This window comes from Medicago sativa, chromosome 2 (assembly GCF_051527215.1).
Source record: "Medicago sativa cultivar Bolivia chromosome 2, Bolivia_mono, whole genome shotgun sequence".
Taxonomy (NCBI): Eukaryota; Viridiplantae; Streptophyta; class Magnoliopsida; order Fabales; family Fabaceae; genus Medicago; species Medicago sativa.
The window spans coordinates 76,743,644-76,764,841 of record NC_140750.1 but is presented as its reverse complement, the minus strand read 5'-3'; the positions used below and the strand labels follow the sequence as shown (position 1 = coordinate 76,764,841).

Genomic DNA, 21,198 nt, shown 5'->3' with positions numbered 1-21,198 from the left:
GTATATCTTTAGGATGATTGATGTATATATGAAACCAAATTGCTTGAATTTTCCATTCATGATCAAGACAGACAACGACATTAAAATTCAGGAGCAACAAGAAAAATATGCTCTCATATCCTACAATTTGCCACCCCATTAATTGGCACACCAAAACTTTTGGTGTTTTGGCGTCGCTTCCTTTAGTTTCTAGAGGACACTATACTAATTAAATTTTGTGATGTTCAAATTGGAATTGGAAACGCAATCTTCAGCTATGATTTTTTTTTTGTAGTCGAGGTTTAAACTCCGAACCTTGCATATATTATGAATTGTCCCTAACAACTGAGCTAAGCTCACAAGGAAAATCTTTAGCTAGGATATTCACAAAAAATATAATAAAAATAAAAACTTTCATTATATTATACGAACCCGAGTAATTACAATGTAAAGTAAGCTGGGTATAAGTATCTTAGTATCCACAAGTTTGATTCGATATATGGATATTTTTCTCAACAGTAAGCATGAGAATTGAGAACGAGTATTATTTGAGAAAGACTAGAATAATTATTATTATTAGAAGTCATTTTTTTTTTTTTTACAATCTTCTTATTCCAATTGAAAGAGAATTTTGATAATTCGAAATTCTACCTGAATATGAGTAAAATATGGCAAAAAAATGTTTAACCATTAACCAATAACAAATTACATTATGTATAACGTTGAAGGTATAATAATATGATTAGAGATTGGTTGACATGTATATATAGACGGCCTTCACCATGACAACCTATATACATAATACATATACATATATTAAATCCAAAACGCTTGTTCATTGAGATTGCTTGACATGATATATTGTAGTATGGTCGAAGGAGATTATAATTTAAGTTTCGATTTGGATCCTCAGCTGCAGCATCGTCTACTGCAATGTCTGCTGCTAAATCTGAGCCATTGGATTAATAAATAATTAATTAATTAAAATAGATAATAATAAAAATATGAAAACTGCCCAATTACTGCATGTAGTGTGCGCGTTATTTTGTTTCTACCAAGGAAGTTATTCATTGATGCTGCAAAAACTAACTAGCTTGTGCCAAGATACAAAGAACACTAATATTCTTTGTCCTTATTTACTTTTTCGATTGTCTCAAATCTCAGGTATGTTTGTTGTTTGAGGATCCAAATCGTTTAAGTTTCTCTATGATGAGAGAGTATTTAGAATAATGGAAGTCGTATATTCTTTTGTGTTGGATGTCATGCTTTGATGTTTGAAAAACATTTTAGATATAATAAGTAATGTTATGCGTCTGACTTCTCGGGTGAATTTTTCTTAATCAAATTTTACTTATCTCTTCGTCGAAGTCCGTATTAACACCCCTTTTCCCTGATGGAACTCAATGGTTAGCACCAAATATATATATGAGACATGGTTACCACAATTTAAATATGTGGTTAAGTAATTACGTATGTTAGATTTTCTTATTTATTCTACTAAAAAAGTATATTATTAATGAATATAACAAGATGTTGTAATTAATTAATTGTGTAATGAATTTAATTAGCCAAGTATTTAACGACATTAACCATGTAATTTTAACTCGGTTCGAAGTTTAGATGAAAGGAAAGGAAGAGTTGCGGCCCTTAGACATCCGGATATGGAGGTTTTTAACAACTTTATTCATGATAGTATGCTGCTGGATTTGCCTATTTGTGGGAGGTTGTTTACTTGGTTTAGAGGCGATGGAATTTCTATGAGTAGATTGGACCGGTTTTTGTTGTCGAATAAATGGTGTGAAATATGGCCACATTGTTTACAGGTTGCTTATCAACGGGGTCTTTCTGATCACGTTCCTCTTATGTTATATGTTGACAAATTAAATTGGGGGCCACGTCCTTTAAGGATGCTCAAATGCTGGTCGGATCTTCCTGGTTATGCTGAATTTGTTCGTAACAAATGGGAAACGTTTAACTGTCAAGGGTGGGGAGGTTTTGTGCTCCAACAAAAGTTGAAATTGATTAAGTCAAGCTTAAAGCAGTGGCATTTCGAACATGTACAGAATTTGGATGGAAGAATGCGTGATTTAAAGGACAAATTGTCTGTTTTAGATGCTAAAGCGGAATCTATGGATCTTCTTGAAGCGGAAGTCTCTGAACTTAAAGATTTATCTGTTTCATTACATTCTATGGCCCGCTTACAAAATAGTATCAATTGGCAGAAATCGAGGATGAATTGGTTGAAGGAGGGGGATGCTAATTCCAAATTTTTTCATAATTATATGTCCAATCGTCGGCGCCATAACTCCATCCATATGGTGTCTGTTGACGGCGGTGTGGTAGAAGGGGTTCAGGATATCCGTGCGACTGTTTTCAATCATTTTTCTCAGCATTTTCAGTCAAGGGGTTCACAAAGGCCAAGTGTTGAAGGTCTAAACTTTCGCAAACTATCTCATCATGACGCGGGAATTTTAACTAAGCCGTTTTCTTTAGAGGAGGTGAAACAAGCCGTTTGGGATTGTGATAGTTACAAGAGTCCGGGCCCTGATGGTGTTAGCTTTGGTTTTATAAAGGATTTTTGGAATTTATTGAAGGATGATTTGTTAAGGTTTATGGCGGAGTTTCATCGAAATGGTAAGTTGACAAAGGGTTTAAATTCTACTTTTATTACTCTTATACCAAAGGTGATTAGTCCGCAAAGATTGAATGATTTTCGACCCATTTCTTTGGTCGGAAGTTTGTACAAGATTCTTTCTAAGGTGCTTGCAAATAGATTGCGGTCGGTAATAGGATGTGTGGTATCTGAGTGCCAGTCAGCTTTTGTTAAAGGGAAACAGATTTTGGACGGTATTTTAATTGCTAATGAAGTTGTTGATGAAGCGACGCGGTTGAAAAAGGAGCTTCTTATGTTTAAAGTAGATTTTGAGAAGGCTTATGACTCTGTCGATTTAAATTACCTGGATTCCGTAATGGCAAACATGAATTTTCCAATGCTGTGGAGGAAGTGGATTTTTGAATGTGTTAGTACAGCAAAGGCTTCTGTGTTAGTGAACGGTAGTCCTACGGAGGAGTTTCCCTTACAGCGGGGTCTTCGCCAGGGTGACCCCTTGTCGCCTTTTTTATTTTTGTTAGCTGCTGAAGGTCTGAGTGTCTTAATGAAGGCGGTAGAGGGGGCGCACCTTTTTACTGGTTACGGCATTGGTGGTGCTGCAGAGGTTTGGCTAACACACCTTCAGTTCGCCGATGACACTATAATTTTTGGTGAGAAGAGTTGGTTAAATGTTCGTACTATGAGGTCGGTTCTTTTGTTATTTGAGGAGCTTTCGGGTCTTAAAGTGAATTTCCATTAAAGCATGTTGACCGGTGTAAATATTCCCGCTTCCTGGTTGTCAGAGGCTGCTACGGTGATGAATTGTCGAAGAGGTACCATTCCTTTTGTTTACTTGGGGCTGCCTATTGGAGGTGATTCTAGAAAACTCTCTTTTTGGAAACCTGTTATCGATTGCATCGTCTCTCGTCTGTCGTCGTGGAACCATAAGTTTCAATCTTTCGGTGGCCGTCTAGTTCTTCTGAAATCAGTATTGTCCTCTCTGCCGGTTTACTTTCTTTCCTTTTTCAAAGCCCCTGCAGGTATAATTTCTTCTATTGAATCTCTTTTTAAATTTTTTTTTTTGGGGGGGTGGTGAGGATTTTAGGAAAGTTGCTTGGATAAAATGGGAGTCAATTTGTACTCCAAAGGAGGTAGGAGGGCTGGGGGTTAAGAGGATGGGTGCTTTTAATTTATCCCTTTTAGGTAAATGGTGTTGGAGGATGATGATTGATAAAGAAGGTTTGTGGTCACTACTAAAAAAACAGTGATTTCGGACGGAATTTTCGGACGGATACAATTTTGTCTGAAATGTTCGGACGGATTTGGGACGGTTTTAACGGAGCAAAATATTTGTCCGAAATCCGTCCCAAAATTGTGTGAAAATTTTATGGCATGTTCAAACAGGGTGTTTTCCCACGGATTTCGCACGAATTTCCTTAAAAAAACAAAGCCGTCCCAAAACCGTGTGAAATATTGAGACGGATTTCAGACGGATTTGAGGGTTTTTATTTAATTTTTATTAACTGTGAAAATTTCATGTATACTGCTCTCTCTCATTGTCCCGCCTGTGCTACTAAAATTTCCCTCTCGTGTATACTGCTCTCTCTCATAAGCAATCTCACTCTTTCATAACCCTAAATCAATTTCACAATCAATTTAGCAAGCTCTTCAATCAATTTTTTCCAAAAACCAGTTTTAAGATTTCTCAAGCTCTTGAATCAATTTCTCAGGCTGTTCAAGTTTGGAATCTCTTTTCTTCAGATCTGAGGATTATCAGTTTCAAGCTTTTCAAGGTATTACTATTCACTCTCTCTATCATAATATGTGTTCTCTTGAAGAAATTAACCATGTTCCCATAAACTTGTACCTGATTCTTGGTACAATTTATTGGGTTTATTTTGTTTTACTTATTAGAGTTTTTAGTGTGCTTAACTACATAGACCTGGATTCACCTTTGCTGTTGAAATATATTGTGGGTTTTTGCTCCAATTGTGGGTTTTGTGGTTTTAGGTGTTGTGTTGCTTCGGTGGGTGGATTGTTTTTTCCATTAGTATTGTTTTTAGGTGTTTTTAGCTTAGGTAGGTGTTGCTTTGGTTTATATTGTTTGCTAAGATCCATACTCATGTTAGATTAATTCCTATGTGTTTCTTGATTTTTGAAGTTTAAATCTTTGTGTTTCTTTATTTTTTTTTAGTTTTTGTTCATATGTTTTTAAATCAGATGTGGTGATTTCAGACGGAGAGAAATTATAAGTATTAGAATAACAAGATTCTTTTATATTTCGTGGAAGCTTCATAAACTAGTGTATTCACATACTGTGTTTAACATGTCAATCTAGTGTATTCACATACTGTGTTATGAAGCTTTATAAGTATTAGAGAAATTATTTAGCATGTCAATCTAGTGTATTCACATATTGTGTTAAACTAGTGTAGATTGTTTGTTTTAAAATATAGGGGAAGCTTCATAACATGTCACGGGTTAGAATGCAAACACAGTATGCCAACATCTCAAATAGTAAGAGTATTATATATAATTTGGAGTGTTAGTTGTTTTATACATACCGTATAAAACAAATTAATATAGTGGACAATAGTGCAGCTGAAAGAATTTATGTGATGTTTTTACTGCTGTTTTGGTGTTTAGCAGCTGCATATCAGCAACGTTTTCTGCTGTTGCTGCAGCTTCTGTGTTGTTTTTCCCTTTACGTTAGTGGCTAAGGGAGCTTAATTCTCATAGTAGCTTTTGGTTTATTTTTTCTAGTGTACTTTTAGTGCCTTCTATTTGGTTTGGGAGCTAGTGTTTGAAGCAATTGTTTGCACGGTTGGGTTTAATTGTACTACCAAAGCTATTTTGGTTACTGCTATATTTTTGGTTGATCGGTTTGTGTCAATTTTACTTGTTTATTGAGAGGTAGTTTTACCTGTTAATAAGGAGAAAAATGACTATTAAAGTGACCAATTGTCATGCATTTATAGATTAATTTTATTGTGCACAATTTTACAATTTCTTTGTTCACTTTTTGATGTTGAATGACTTTGATTCACGTTTTGATGCTTAATGACTTTCACTTTCTGCTTTGCTGCTGCTTTTTCTAGGTGTAGCTAGTGTGTTTGTGCAGCTAGAGTGCTGCTGTTGTGGTTGTTGAGATTCAGCCCTATATTGAGTAAGTACTTTCTAAAATAAAAACTTCTTCATTTCCTAATTGTGATAATTATAATTGAATTAAATTATGTAACAATAGGATCTTTGTTGAGACACTACGCATAAATCATCCTAATATTAGCGACGAACATGCTGATAAATGCATTGAAGAAAACTTTGCAGCATGGCTAAAAGATTATGTAAGTATATTTTGAAAACTTTTCAGCATGTTGATTGCATACATATTATTTTGTATGCCTTCTTTTAGTAACACTCTTATTGACGAATGATTTTGTATGCCTTCTTTTTGTGCTACATTTTGAATAGGTTGACAATCCTTCAATCCATCATCTTCTATTCGTTTCTTGACGAAATCCATTAAGAGCAAATTGGATTGGTTTTGTCCTACATGGGGACATGCATCTCTCGACAAGAAGTTGTTATGGTTTACTGAATTTAAGGTAATAGTTATGTAATTAGTATTTTATAGTTAATTAGTAATATATTTGTTTAAGAAGAATACTTAGCTACAACGCTTTATATACAGTTCAGTCTGTTCTTAACATTAATTTTGCTAAACGACTTTGTTTTAATGATACAAAATGTCTTTGCTGACGTAAGTTTTTGGTAGTTAAGATGAATATTAGTGTAGAACAGTACAAACAATGCACAAAGTACTTTATCTAAGTGTTTTTTTTTTCATTAGTTTGATGTAATTTACTGAACTCTTGAAATTTTTGAATCGCTAACATGTTAATTGGGTGCAATTTTGTAGAATATTGTAAATGACATCCTAAATATGATGCTAAGATTCGACAAATTTTTGAAATCAAGGGAGAAGCTAGATTCAGAGGTATGATGTATCAAGAGAGGAACAACTATGCAGAAAATTCTGAATACAGGCCAAAGTACATGCCTGAGCCACTATGGAATCATCAGCAATTTAATCATCCCTGCTAGTGCACTTGATTGTGTTACTTTTATTGTTGAGTACTGACTCATCAACAATTTAGTCATGTTAGTTTGTGATATATTGTGTTAGAACATTGAGCACTTAGATAAATCTAGTTTATATAATTTTGTTTCAGCCAATAAGCATTTGTTTACTCTTGAATTATTATTTATTTTTATTTGATTTAGTATGTATTATTGAATATAAATTTTACATATTAAAATTTATCCCAAACTCATTAAAAAATACGAATTGTGGCAATTCTGTAAAATAAAAAAATTATAACCACGGCCGAAAAGCATGGAAAATATTTTAAAGCAATTTTAATCCGTCCGAAAATCGTTGGAAAATTTATCTTAAATCCGTCCGAAAACCGTAGGAAATTATAACTCAATTCCGTCTGAAAACCGTTGGAAATTAAATTCAATTTCGTCCGAAAACCGTTGGAAATTAAATTCAATTCCGTCCGAAATCCGTTCGAAATTTAGTTCAATATCCCACGACTGTGTTTGTGCGAAAACCGTCCGAAATATATTTCGGACGGAATTTGGGACGAAAATACGATTTGCGACGCGGCTTTTTCGGACAACGCCCAATCTGTCCGAATTCCGTCCGAAAACGCATATCCGTCCGAAATCCGTGGGAAAGTTCCGTAAATTCCGTCCCAAAACCGTCCGAACTTTCGTCCGAAAATGACTTTCTTTTAGTAGTGGGTACCGAGTCCTTAAGGCTCGTTATGGTGAGGAGGGGGGGCGGTTGAAAGAGGGTGGTAGCCATTGCTCGGCGTGGTGGCGGTCTTTGTGTAGGATTCGCGAAGGGGTGGGTGAGGGTGTTGGTAGTTGGTTTGATACTAATATTCGGAGGGTCCTTGGTAATGGGCGGAGTGCTCTTTTTTGGCATGATATTTGGGTCGGGGAAATTCCTTTGAAACTAAAATTCCCCCGCCTTTTTGAGTTGTCTGTTGACAAGGATTGCTCGGTGGAGAAGATGAGGAGGGAGTTAGGGGCGGTTGAAGGGTGGAGGGGGCTGTGGCGTCGGCGATTGATGGCGTGGGAGGAGGAGAGTGTGAGGGAGTGTTTTATGTATTTCCATAACATTGCTTTTCAGGAAAATGTCGAAGATACTTGGAAGTGGCTGCTTGATCCCATTCATGGATATTCCGTGAGTGGGACTTACCGTTTTCTTACCATATCGACTGAATTGGAGGACAGGTCCCAAGTTGTAGACATTTGGCATCATCAAATTCCTTCTAAGGTGTCGGTGTTCGTGTGGCGCCTTCTCCGTAATAGGCTTCCAACCAAGGATAATTTGGTGCGGCGGAGGGTTCTATCTCTAGAGGATGCGGTTTGTGTGGCTGGTTGTGGTAGTCAAGAAACAGCGACTCATCTATTTTTGGGTTGTCATGTATTTGGTTCTCTTTGGTCACAGGTTTGGCATTGGCTTGGTCTGTCTATGGTTTCACCGTGTGAGATACGTCAACACCTCACACAATTTCTCAATATGCCTGGCTTGCCTAGATCTACTCATATGTTTTTTAGAATTATTTGGTTTGCATCGGTTTGGATTCTTTGGAAGGAAAGGAACGATCGTGTGTTTAATAACACGGTCTCGACACCTTTCTCCCTCATTGACAAGGTTAAAATGACATCTTTTTTATGGTTAAAGTCAAAGCAGGCAAGTTTTCCTTATAGTCATCATGATTGGTGGAATAAACCGCTCCTCTGTATGGGCGTCCACTTGTAATTTTGTTTGTTTTTGCCTGTCTTGTTGCTCAGGTGGTGCTTTGCTTTGATTAGCATCTTGCTCTTGTAAATAACTCTTGAGTAGTTCCCTTTTGCACATCTTGTGCGGGGTAAACTACAGTTGTCTATGTATATATTCCTCTTTGTTAGTTCAAAAAAAAAAAAACCATGTAATTTTTTCGGTGGTTTTGAAGAAAACAGTAAGCTCGATAAAAATATATAATAACTCATTAACCACATAACCATGCATCCACAATAAAAATGCTCATTTTTGGATACTTAAAAGGGTTTCACGTGTACATATCATTCATTTATAATTTTTTAATTGTAATATCTAATAAACATTCAATCTCTCTAACTCAGCACCTCACAAATTTCTTAAACGTGACTCATTATTAATCATATAGCAGTAACTTTATATCATTACATTTTAATATTCAAATATTAAAAAAAAAATGTGGTTCCAGCCAAAAGAGAGTGTGTTTCGCAAATCACCTCTTTCGCAAAGCACCTCTCCCTAATAGGTGCTATGTTTTTGGATCCACAATGTGAATACTTGTTAGATACCAAGTCTTAAAAGAGAAAGACCCTTCCATTGTGGATGATCTTATAACCTTGTAATTCTTGCATGAATAATAATAGTTCTAGATTGGTTTATATCCCGATCTTTCATTATCTCAAGACTCATTTTCACAAAGGCTCAATCCAACAAGATAAATTAAATTTCCCAGCTTCGGATCTTCTCCGCCTCGTAACGCCTCCCAAATGACTATTGGATCTAAATATTGAAAGGCGTAGCCGTCTGTAACAACCCCTTCATTCCGGATCTACAACGACTCCTTTTCTGTGCCTATATACACAATCATTCACAACAATTAAAGATACACACTTCTTTCCATCTAAAATCTCTTAATCTCTCACGGACTTAAACATGAGAGTGTGTGCAGTTACAATCCTCAACAACCGACTTAACAAAGCTGCTCAAGTTCAACTAACCTTCTCGATCACCTTATATAAGTTAGTATACAATGTCCCGAATTTCTTATGGATGACAATAATAATAGACCGTTACTCAAAAAAAAAAAAAAACAATAATAATAGACCGGTATGAAGGTAGTATTAAGTATTGATTGAATTAGTTGAGTGCTGTTGCATTGCTTTTTGACTAAGATATGTATGTCCAAATGACAATTATTTCGCAATTATTTCACCAAATCCAAAACCAACCAATGGGAAACGACGAGAGATTAATACTACGAACTGACTTGACTAACATGAAGTCAGAACTCGGAAACCCTAGTGAGTGCTACACCTAACAAACAGACTTAACACTCGGTTCCATTTTGGAACAAAAAAAATTAAAATAGAATTGTATAATTGGTTTTAATATATTTAGATATTTTTTAATCAAGCAATTGTAATTTAAGTGGTTAATGGACGAATTATTCAAACAGTGGCGAATCTTGAAGTTTTGACCGATGGAAGCAAAGTTATTTATGACAAATATTTAAATAAAAAAAATATATCAACTTACAACGATAAAATGATTGTTCATATCATTACCAGGGGCGAATGCTTGTGGAAGGGTGGGGTAAAATTTGTATTTTCATTGAATGATTAAGTGTATTATCCTGCTAGCTACCCCAATAATATATTTTTGGCCACCTCAAACAAGTTTATTCGCAAAATATTAGCACAAATAAAAAGATTAACAAACTAATATTTGATTAATAAACATATTTGTCTTATTTTGACATTTCGGTCTCTACAACAACTATAGAGAGAGCATTTTTAGCAATCAAAATTATCAATAGTCAAACAAAATGGACGATAGGTTAATACAAATAGTTTATTTATTTACATCGAAAAAGAAATTGTTAGTCTATTTTCAAATATCCAATTATGAATATATTTGACTCCATGAAGCCTAATTTTATAGAGATTAAGCATATTTAACCCTTAAATTTAATATATAACGTTAAAAAAAATTAATTTTTTTTACCTAAAAAAAATCTTTGTATTTGGCCCCCTCGTAAAAATGACTCTAGCTTCGCCGCTGATCATAACTATTGAGCAATAATGAGATATTACAAAAACTTTACTATAGTATATCTAAAAAAATAAGAGATTATAAATTTATCATAGATATTATCTGAATAATTTTATAATTGAAAATTATTAGTATAAGATTTGTTTTTCTTCATTTTCAACATATAGAAGATATCTCTATTCATGTGACTAAACAATCATTCAAAAAGTTATATCCCATATAATTTTGTATTTGATTCTTCACATAATTTATTATAGAAAAACGGGTTCTACTTCGGTGACTTTGAGTTGAGTGATTTTAGTGACTTTGTTTCTATCTCTCTCTCCTAACCAATAATTCTCTCTTATCAAAATAATTTATTTTAGTCATTCATCTATCATTCTCTCTAATCTAAAATACATTAAAGTAACCAAAGTCACAAAAACTCAAAGTCACCCAAATATTTTCCTTTTTTTGACACAACCCAAGTATTTTCCTAGCTAGAAAAACATCTTGCACAGTTTGAAATGGCATATAGTTTAGTTTTTGTAACATTAAGTAAAACACTTTTTTTTTTTCACATAATTAAATACGCTTCTTGGCCTTTTTGTTTTTTTTATAATTTTTTCGTATGTTAAACACGGGAGGAAGAGCTAAATTTTGGCTTATCAATAGGGGTGGCAAAAATACCCATGCCCACGGGTACCCGTGGGTAAAATCCATCACGGGCACGGGGCGGGTAGCTAAACGGGTATCCACGGGTATAGTCAATGGGTATTTGACTACCCATTATTATATGGATATGGACACGGATTTGATTGTACCCATACCCACGGGTACCCATACCCGATAATAAATTAAGTAAATCACTAAAATATTCTTATATATCTTATCTTATTACTTAAAGTTGTTACCTTATTGAAGGAAATTTTACGGCCTACCTAAGATTCCTCGTTAACAACCTATTTTTATTTTCAATCTTTTTAATTCATCTTATTAAGTTCACGTTTCTACTTCATTCACATCATAAAACATATCATATGGATTATATAAAAATCATGAATTTCCTATGGATTATGTACGATTTATGAAATTTTGAATGAATTATGTATGAATGTTTAAAAGTTGAAGTTCTTTGGTAACTAAGAAAAATTTATTGTTTGTACAAAAAAAATATCAAAAATCCATGGGTACCCATGAATACCTCAATACCCACGGGTACTCGCACAGTGGGTACCCACGAGGGTACGGGGCGGGCACGGGTATCATATTTATCCAACGGGGCGGGCACGGATATCATACTATCCGTACCCATGGGTACCCATTGACATCCCTACTTATCAACATTCGAACACATATTTTTTAAATAAATGGAAATAGAAATATAATAAAAATACCCTTAAAAAAAGAAATATAATAAAATTAATGTGGAACATATATAAACTCTTTCAATTCCAAATTATAAATTTCCTTTCAAAAAAAAAAAATTCCAAATTATAAATTTGTCAAAAAAAAGTCCAAATTATAAATCATTTTTTGGTCTAGTGGCTAGTTTAACTTTAATTTTAACATTGGTGTTCAAATCTTAACGATAACATTTAAAAAATAATAATTTCCATAAAAAGAATAAATATGATTTTTAACTTTAATTTTAAGATTCTTGTAAAAAAAAAACTTTAATTTTAACATTGGTGTTTTTTTTTGACAAAAGTAAACGATATTCATTCATTCAAATTGATAGAGTACATCGATACAATACAAATCCATATTCGCTAAAAACAAAAAGGATGAATCTGTGAACAAACTCACAGCATCCATGTTAATAGCATAAAACATCGAAGTATCTATGCCTACAAATTTGACTAATATGACTATATTCAAGTCTCCAGAATACTCATGTCTCCGGATCTGCAACGTTGACGACGCCGAAGTCATTGTCATTGATCGAATATGCACTTGTTCAAAGCTAATCTTTCAACCTGAATCAAATAAACACCGCACTAAGACGGGAAATAAAAAACACACCGCACAAAGACGGGAAATCATAACAAACAGAGTCGTTCGGAGACGACGAAATCACAAAAACAAACGAAAGAAAACAGAAAATATGTGAAATCACTTATTCAATTAAGATAGAAGGAAAACAACTCGGAGGGGTGATTTTTGGGTCAAAATTGACCCTAAATCACCCCTCTAACAAGAAAAAGAAGAAGAAAGGGGTGACTGCTAGGGTTTGAGAAGGAGAGAAGAGAGAGAGGAAGAAAGGGTTGACAATGTTCAACATTGGTGTTCAATCTTTAGATAAAGAATAAATATGAATTTTAACGCTGACAACTGTAAAAAATTCATATTTATTGAAAGAGGATTAAAATGATTAATTAAATAGATAAATAAAAAGAGCAAAGTTTACGACTGTTACATTTACGCGATGCTACCAAAACACACGAAGCTTTTTTTTTTTTTTTGAGAGAAAAACACACCAAGCAACATGAATTAATGCTAATTACAAGGTACGATTATCCAGCTCCAGTTTTTGATATTCTTTGGCAATTTCTTCATTGTGTTAAACAAAATTTGTTGAAGACCATTTTGTTATTATGGACTGTGGAACACGGAATGTCTCGAAAGGTTTCAATTATTGGTTGCAGGCCAACTATTTGATGATATTTTTCTTTCTTGATGTTAACCTCATTCATATTCTAGCTTTTATCTATAAAGATAATGGATGATTAAAATTTTTGCATTCTTTCTACCCGCGTTGACATTTCAACTTTTGTACATAAAGATAATGGAAAAATCGGTTTGGGAGGTGAAAATTGTCGTCACTTAATAGCATTTGTTCAGGCTATATCATTTTCAGTGTGAGACTCTTACCACACCTCTCACATCCAAGATTGAACATTTAGAGCGTGACCCGAGTGGTCCGATAGGTGAAACTTGATAGCCGGGGTGGTTAAACAAATTTTGGATAGACTCTAATAATATCTTAGAATTTGTGGTTGGTAAAACCCAACTCTACAAAACTGACTTGTAAGATGAAGACAACCCACTTATAAACACTTGTTCGGACATTTTAAGAGACGTTGAGTAGATTTCAATCTTTCTAGTTTCACTAGTTTCATAGTTTATGTTCACAAAAATAATAGACGATTAAGCGTTTTGTAATTTTTTTCTATCATGATTAACATTTTAGCTTAAGTCAATAAAAATAATGAATTGTTAAACATTTTTCATAAATATATGAGTAAATTACACTCCCTTTCCTTCAAAGATGCTTGAATTACACTCCCCTCCTTTCTTATGTTAAAATATACACTCATCTTCCTTGAAAAGTAAAATTTATACTCCCCTCCCTTATATGATGCTTAAATTACAACCCCCTCCCTTAATAATTAAATATGCACTACACTTTAATCTATTTTAACATAAATAAATATTTTTAAGATATATATTAATTTTGAGCCACCATTTAAGAAAAATTAATTCATTTCTTTATAACTTAAATGTCAATGATAATTAAATTTAAATATTTTGCTATTGATTTTATAATTTAGAGTATAAAATTAACTTTTAAATAACCATGCTTTATTGCATTTAGTAATTTTTCACATATTTTAATTTTATTTTGGGCTGTTTTATATTTTATAATAGGGTTTAAAACTACATGTTAATGAAATTATGAATAAAAAATAACGAAAAATATGTATTCAATTTTTTATTATATTAAAATAGACCCGCAATACTATTTTTTTGAAATGTGTTAGATAATTATTTTTTTGCTAGATATTAAAAATAAAAAAATTTATTGAGGGACTAAGTGTAGATTTTAACATAAGAGGGGAGGGTAATGTAATTCAAGCTTCTCTTAGGGGAGGGGAGTGAAAAATTTTCTAATATGTTTTGAATAAGAGGGGAGAGGAGTGTATATTTTAACATAAGAGGGGAGGGGAGTGTAATTCAAGTATCTTTAAGGGGAGGGTAGTGAAATTTACTCTAAATATATTGGATGGTTTAGCATCTTTTAGTTCCTGCTTTGTTAAGTGGTTAAGCTTTGTTCATAATATATTTAGAAAATTTTCAAGTTGGAAGTGTACACTTCTAGCTTGCGGGGATATTAGAGATAATATTTGTTAATTCTCAGTTAAGAATTAGTTAAGTAGTCATTAGTGTAATCTTTTTCATTCCATATGGACCGTATGCATAAATAGAGTCTTTTGTATTCCTAACTAATCAGTTGATTAAGCTATCATAAATGAAGTTTCAGCTCCTAGATACTTCAAAATGGATAATGTATCGTATCCTCTGCGTATCTTGTACTGATATTTGTCCGATACTTCTCGATACGTATCAGGAGAGTATCTGAAGATTAATTTTTTTTTTTTTAAAAACAATTATCCGATACTTTTCAGATACATCTGGGATATGAGCAATAGACTGTGGAAAACCGATATGTGTGGGATACCTGATGTTTCTATTATATTTGGTATATATTTAATTGACCAAGTAACGATGTTTTCTATTTAGGATATATCATATATGTAATTGACTAATTGTCGCTTTTTTTAATTATCAATATTACTTACATTTATATTTCCATTGTTGCCGCTGTCTGTTTTGTGTCTCTTTGTTTGTTTGAGAACGATGCTATTGTTGATTGTTGTGAGAAGGCGATTTCATTGGTGTACCTTATAGTTTTTCTATGTCTGTTTGGTCTAGGTTTTGCGTCAATTTTTTTGTTTTTGAGTTTTAGTCCATATTTTGTATTTTGAGTTTTAATATGTAGTTTAAATTTAATTTTTTATTGATGTATTCCAGCCGTATCGTATTATGAATTTTAAAATTTTCCCGTATCGATGTTGTATCGTATCCGTATCGTATCATATACCTGGGCTTGATAGAATTTCAGGAATAGATACAGCAAAATAGAACATAGCAAACTTAGATTTATGAGATAACTAACTGCTTTAAGATACAGCACATAGTCTTAACTCTTAATTATAACATTGTTTCTTCATAAAAATATATATATTTGTACGTACATACATCGGTTCTCATTGCATTTGTGTGGGTAAATATGGAAGAATTCTGTTATATATAAAATTTGATCACACCAGAATATAGATCTGTAGTATAATAATGTTTTTAAGATTACCGTGTTTTCTTCTGTTCCCCTGTCTACCGTACCAATTCTCTATTAAATGTAAATAACCATACAGGGCAAGCTACTACCTATTTATGGAGCATAGTGTCTTTATTTTTTGCTTTAAAATTCTATTTCAACTTCAACAATTTCTTTCTTACAGCTTAAACTAGCTGGCCTATTAACCAATGTCTGCCTCATTTAGTGCAATTGTTACCAGAATATCAACTATTAATATTTTCACACATTTACTATTTATTATCCAACTTTTTTTTTATCAGTATTTATTATCCACCTACATGTAACCCTAACAACTGATTTCTTAGGCCAACTAGAGTATTATCGCGAGTAAATTGCAGAGATTAATCATACGAGATAATTGAGATTCGTTTAAGAGGGTTAAGCTCTTTCAACAGGTGTTTTTCCATGCACGTTAGTCAGAAATTGAACCTCCACCATGTTGGTGTGTCAAGTGTCAGTTAGAAGTTCCACGTTAGTGGCGTTCAATTTAACATAATATGCATAATAATATACAATGCACAACTTGTAATTTAGAATAAAAGTAGATTCTTATGGGATCCTATAAGGGAAATACTTGGGTGACATAATGTCACCGTGACATTAAATCTGGGCCACACAAAGGTGTTGTGTTGTGTGGCCCAGATGTGTTGTATGTGTTGTGTGGCCCAGATGTTATGTGGCAATGTGTGTTGTGTGGTCCATATTTAATGTCACCCAAGTGCTTCCCGATCCTATAATGGCATATAGAGACTGGTAGACCAGTAACTCTTTCCCTACACATGCCCAAGGTGTGACTAATTTTTTGCATTGTTTATTGTAATAAAAGTTGACACGGAATCTTCCAAAATGAGATAAGTTTGTTGGGGGTTGAGTCTTAGCAATATTGTTGACATTTGCATCTTAGTCCTTCCCCTACACAGTACGTACTAACTCCCTTCTTATATAAAGTACCTTCTTAATTTGAATTTCACACACATTCATCAAACATTAATTCATTAAAACTCATACACATACAAACTCTCTTTCTCTCTCTCCCTCTCTCTTCTCTCTAATGGAGTTTCTCACTTTACTTTTTATTTTTACAACAATGCACTTGTGTTTCCTGATCTGGAAAAAATTTGATCAGAGAAGGGACCAAGAGTGTTACATATTAAACTATCAATGTTACAAGCCAAGTGATGAAAGAAAACTTGGAAGTGAACAATGTGGCAAGATTATAGGAAACAATGAGAATATTGGTCTTGATGAGTGCAAGTTCTTCCTCAAAGCCGTTGTCAACTCAGGCATTGGTGAGGAAACTTATGCTCCAAGAAACTTCATCGAAGGCCGAACTGTGAACCCAACGATGGAAGACGAAGTGGAGGAAATGGAAGAGTTTTGTAATGATAGCATTGCAAAGCTTCTAAACAAATCAGGCATTTCACCTTCGGAGATCGATATTCTTGTGGTAAATGTATCTTTATTCTCTTCTGTGCCTTCTTTAACTTCAAGAATCATTAACCATTACAAAATGAGAGAGGATATAAAAGCTTATAACCTATCTGGTATGGGTTGTAGTGCTAGTCTAATCTCATTAGACGTTATTCAAAACATTTTCAAGTCACAAAAGAACAAGTATGCTCTTTTGTTAACATCAGAGTCTCTTAGTACAAATTGGTATTCAGGAAACAATAGGTCAATGATCCTTGCAAATTGTCTTTTCCGTACCGGCGGTTGTGCAATTCTTCTCACAAATAAAAGATCCTTAAAACACAAAGCTATACTGAAGTTGAAGTGTCTAGTTAGAACTCATCATGGTGCTAGAGATGATGCTCATAACTGTTGTAGTCAAAAAGAAGATGAACAAGGTAAACTTGGTTTTTACCTAGCTAAAGATCTTCCAAAAGCAGCTACAAGAGCTTTTACTGATAATTTAAGGGTGTTATCACCTAAAATTTTACCAGCTAGGGAAATATTTAGGTATATGCTTATGTCACTCATAAAAAAAGTGATAAAATATTTTGCTCCTAAGTCAGCTGCAAGATGGTTTGGAACAAGTAACAAATCACCAGTGAATTTCAAAACAGGTGTTGATCATTTTGTTCTTCACACTGGAGGAAAAGCAGTGATAGATGGAATTGGGATGAGTTTAGATCTGAATGATTATGACCTAGAACCAGCAAGAATGTCATTACATAGATTTGGTAATACATCAGCAAGTAGTTTGTGGTATGTGTTGGGGTATATGGAAGCTAAGAAGAGGTTGAAAAAAGGTGAGAGAGTATTGATGATAAGTTTAGGTGCTGGCTTTAAATGCAACAGTTGTTATTGGGAAGTAATGAGAGATGTTGTTGGTGACGATGGAAATGTGTGGGACGATTGCATTGATTACTATCCACCACACTCTTTGGCCAACCCATTCATGGAGAAGTACGGTTGGATTAACAACATTCAAGATCCAAACACTTTCAAACTCAAACTTGCTGAGTTTCTTCTCAGTCTTAAGTGAGATTCACATTACATTCATATCAATCAATTAATATAAGGTACTACTTTACATGTGTTGTATTGTATTTTATCTCATTTTTAAAGAAAAAAGGAAGAATAAAAAGAATTCAATCATGATTATTGTGCTTTTAGATTTTATTACAACTTTTATGTTTCTTAAGGGTTCCTTATGCAATAAGGTGTTTTGTTTCTAAATTTTGTATGTTATTATAACTGAAACCTACCATGGTACTTGTGTATTACAGTTTCTTTTTGCCAGTGTTTTATTGGATTAATTTTTTTTTTGTTTTGTTTCCACAGATTCTCCACATCGGAGGTAATCCTATTGATACATGTGAGACACTAAATGTGGATACATTTTTCAAACTTTCGTGCGATAAGTTATGGGAATCTAGCATTTTCTACGAAACCCAACCTGTTGGTGTATTCGATTAAATATTAGCATATAGGATTGTGTTAATATTTTTTCTGTTTTGAGAAGGAAAAAAAGTTGTAGCATAAAGTGTTGTTCTTGTTTTACTAAATACATGTAATTTTCATTCTTTTTAAAAAAAAATAGATAATTTTCATTCTTCTTGAGTAGATAGGATATATGTTGAGTTTTGATGGGGTTGTGTGCATGTATACTTTCTTTTTCTATGTATATGTAATTTTCAATAGCATTCCAAAGAAATATAAGGGTATGCAATTTCAATAGAAAAGTTTATAAGGGGAAAAGACCCTACTTCAACTTCAAGGTTGCATCATATCATACTACTAGTTATGCAAATGTACACTTGCATCATTTATCAGGACCGGTGCATGTCAATTTCATCCAAATCCATTACATTAATTTTGTGTTTCTGTTTCGGAGCAATGGACGGGTTTGAATTTGAAATGTCAGACAATAACTAATTATGTTCTTTCTTTTTCTTATTGAAAATTCAGACATAAGGACAGTAGTCCCGAATGATTTGAGCAACAAATCGGGTTTGAAAATTAAGATTTAAACTCGGATCATCCCCAACGATTTATTCTAAAGAATCTTATTGTTAAAAGATTTTTATTGCTTTCAAACAATGATGGATGTTATCCATAGTTAATTTTGGTCTAAATTTTGCATAACTCTCCTACGTAGTTAAATTGTTTTTTGAGTCTTATAAGTGCGGCACAAATGTAAAAGGTTGTAGATTCATTTGATGTGTTGAATACAAATTTAAACCTCTCATACTCATTTTTTTTGTACTTGGTTTGTATGAGTTTCATCGTTAGATTCTTTAAAAGATTTTTTTAAACCTATAATTTTTGTTGTGTTGCTCATCCTTTATAGCAGTCAAAGCCTTTTATTTTTCCTCCAATTGATATTATTTTTTGCATGTTTTTTTTTCGCTTTGACATTGAGTAACATTCTCTTTCTTTTTGTGTCAAAGTTAGAGGTGAGAATGTCTACCAAAAAAATTGGAGATTAATTTCTATTTACGGATACATCTAATCAAATCACAATAAAAAGTTTTTTTGTAAAGATATATTAGGAACTAATTTAAAACAGCATTTTGGAGCGATTTGATTGGATTAATATGTGAAACAAAATTATAGTGCCCATTTATATTTATAGAAATTAAATCCAAAATATAGAGATGATGGTAGTTTAGATTGCACAATTTATATCATTTATGCATTGCTCACACAATTTATTTTCTTGACTCATTGCCCCCCATGACCTTAAATCTCTTGATCCGTCTCATCCCTATTAGTAAATAGATCCATGGTTCCATAACATGGTAAAAGCAAAATCACAAAAAAAGGGAGCAGCGTCCATGTTCCTATAGAGATTAGTAGGGTCCCCCTATGTACCTTGAATGTGAGACGTTGATTTTACTTTTAAAATACATTAACTTTAAGACCTAAGGAATGACAACTTGCTAAATATGTCGATGCTTGAAACATGTGCACAAAAGTTTGTGGCCCCTAAAATGATGAGATTTTAAATTTTTACTCCATATATCCTAGCATCTAATGTGTTTTTCTTCCCGGATTTTACTTTTACACTTGCTAAAAGTGTTTGTGATATACAATGAAGAAAATTGCACTTGACACATTGCATAAGGCTGTGGCACACATGTAAAATACGTTTTTGCTCTCTCGGAAGTTAACTGTCGAATTATGAAACCGGCTGCAGTTAACTACCGAGGAAAACTTCGGCAGTTAACTACCGAGGAAAATTGAAAACTTCGGCAGTTAACTGCCGAGGAATCCTCAAACCCTTTTTTTTTTTACAAAAACCATTAATTTTTTTTATTCTTTAAACCTAAATTTTCCTTAATTAAATTTGTTTCTTTAATCCTTTTAAGGAATTAAACACAATTTTTTTTTATGATTTCATTCATGTGATTTTGTTGCCATAAATGAAGAAATATGAGAGATGAATAATATTCGGTAGTTAATGGACCTAAAATGATAATTCAATAAAAAAAATGCAACAACAAAAAACGTTACAAATGATAGAATAATTATATTTGTAATTATTAGTAATTAATTATAATATTTAAGATATTTTTTTGTTGTTCACAAATTATAATATTTCAGATATTATTCATCTATCTTTCAAATAATTATATTTGTAATTATTCTATCAATAATACCTTTTTTTTGTACAAATAAAACCATTTTTCTATTCTTCAAAAAAAAACATTTTTTTAATTAATAAACGTGATTGAATATGTAGTAATTCTATGATCTCATATTTTTTTATTTATGGCAACAAAATCATATGAATGAAATCAACAACTTTATAAAAAGAATCGTGTATTTAATGGCAACAAAATTCATATTTCTTCATTTATGGCAACAAAATCACATGAATGAAATCATGAAAAGAATTATGTTTAATTCCTTAAAAGGATTAAAGAATTAAATTTAATTAAGGAAAATTTAAGTTTAAAGAATAAAAAGAATTAATGGTTTTTGTAAACTGCCGAAGTTTAAAGAATAAAAAGAAGTTTTCAATTTTCCTCGGTAGTTAACTGCCGAAGTTTTCCTCGGTAGTTAACTGCAGCCGGTTTCATAATTCGGCAGTTAACTGCCGAGGGGGTAAAAACGTATTTTACATGTGTGTCACAGTCTTATGCAATGTGT

General features: G+C 33.0%; 1 protein-coding gene, 1 long non-coding RNA gene and 1 pseudogene across 3 annotated transcripts; all 3 read left to right on the top strand.

The window, feature by feature from the left end:
- Window positions 1-3,949: 3,949 nt before the first annotated feature.
- On the top strand, window positions 3,950-6,808 carry LOC146950904 (uncharacterized). Its single transcript, XR_015025491.1, has 5 exons — window positions 3,950-4,362; window positions 5,668-5,735; window positions 5,814-5,913; window positions 6,041-6,174; window positions 6,489-6,808. It is a non-coding gene; the product is annotated as an uncharacterized LOC146950904 (long non-coding RNA).
- A 901-nt stretch (window positions 6,809-7,709) lies between these two features.
- Window positions 7,710-8,461, top strand: LOC146950903 (uncharacterized). Its single transcript, XM_085748688.1, has 2 exons — window positions 7,710-8,339; window positions 8,441-8,461. The coding sequence occupies exons 1-2, from the start codon at window positions 7,710-7,712 to the stop codon at window positions 8,459-8,461; spliced, it is 651 nt and encodes a 216-aa protein (XP_085604814.1).
- Window positions 8,462-16,568: 8,107 nt separating this feature from the next.
- On the top strand, window positions 16,569-18,820 carry LOC146950902 (3-ketoacyl-CoA synthase 12 pseudogene; annotated as a pseudogene). Its single transcript, XR_015027729.1, has 2 exons — window positions 16,569-18,122; window positions 18,385-18,820. The product of XR_015027729.1 is annotated as a 3-ketoacyl-CoA synthase 12 pseudogene (transcript).
- The last annotated feature ends 2,378 nt before the right edge of the window (window positions 18,821-21,198 follow it).

Excerpts from the sequence above, each read along its gene's own strand:
- LOC146950903 (XM_085748688.1), top strand. The coding sequence starts at position 7,710 with ATGGCGTGGGAGGAGGAGAGTGTGAGGGAGTGTTTTATGTATTTCCAT. Across the intron at positions 8,340-8,440 it reads TATGGTTAAAGTCAAAGCAG|GTGGTGCTTTGCTTTGATTA; the intron begins GCAAGTTTTCCT and ends CTTGTTGCTCAG.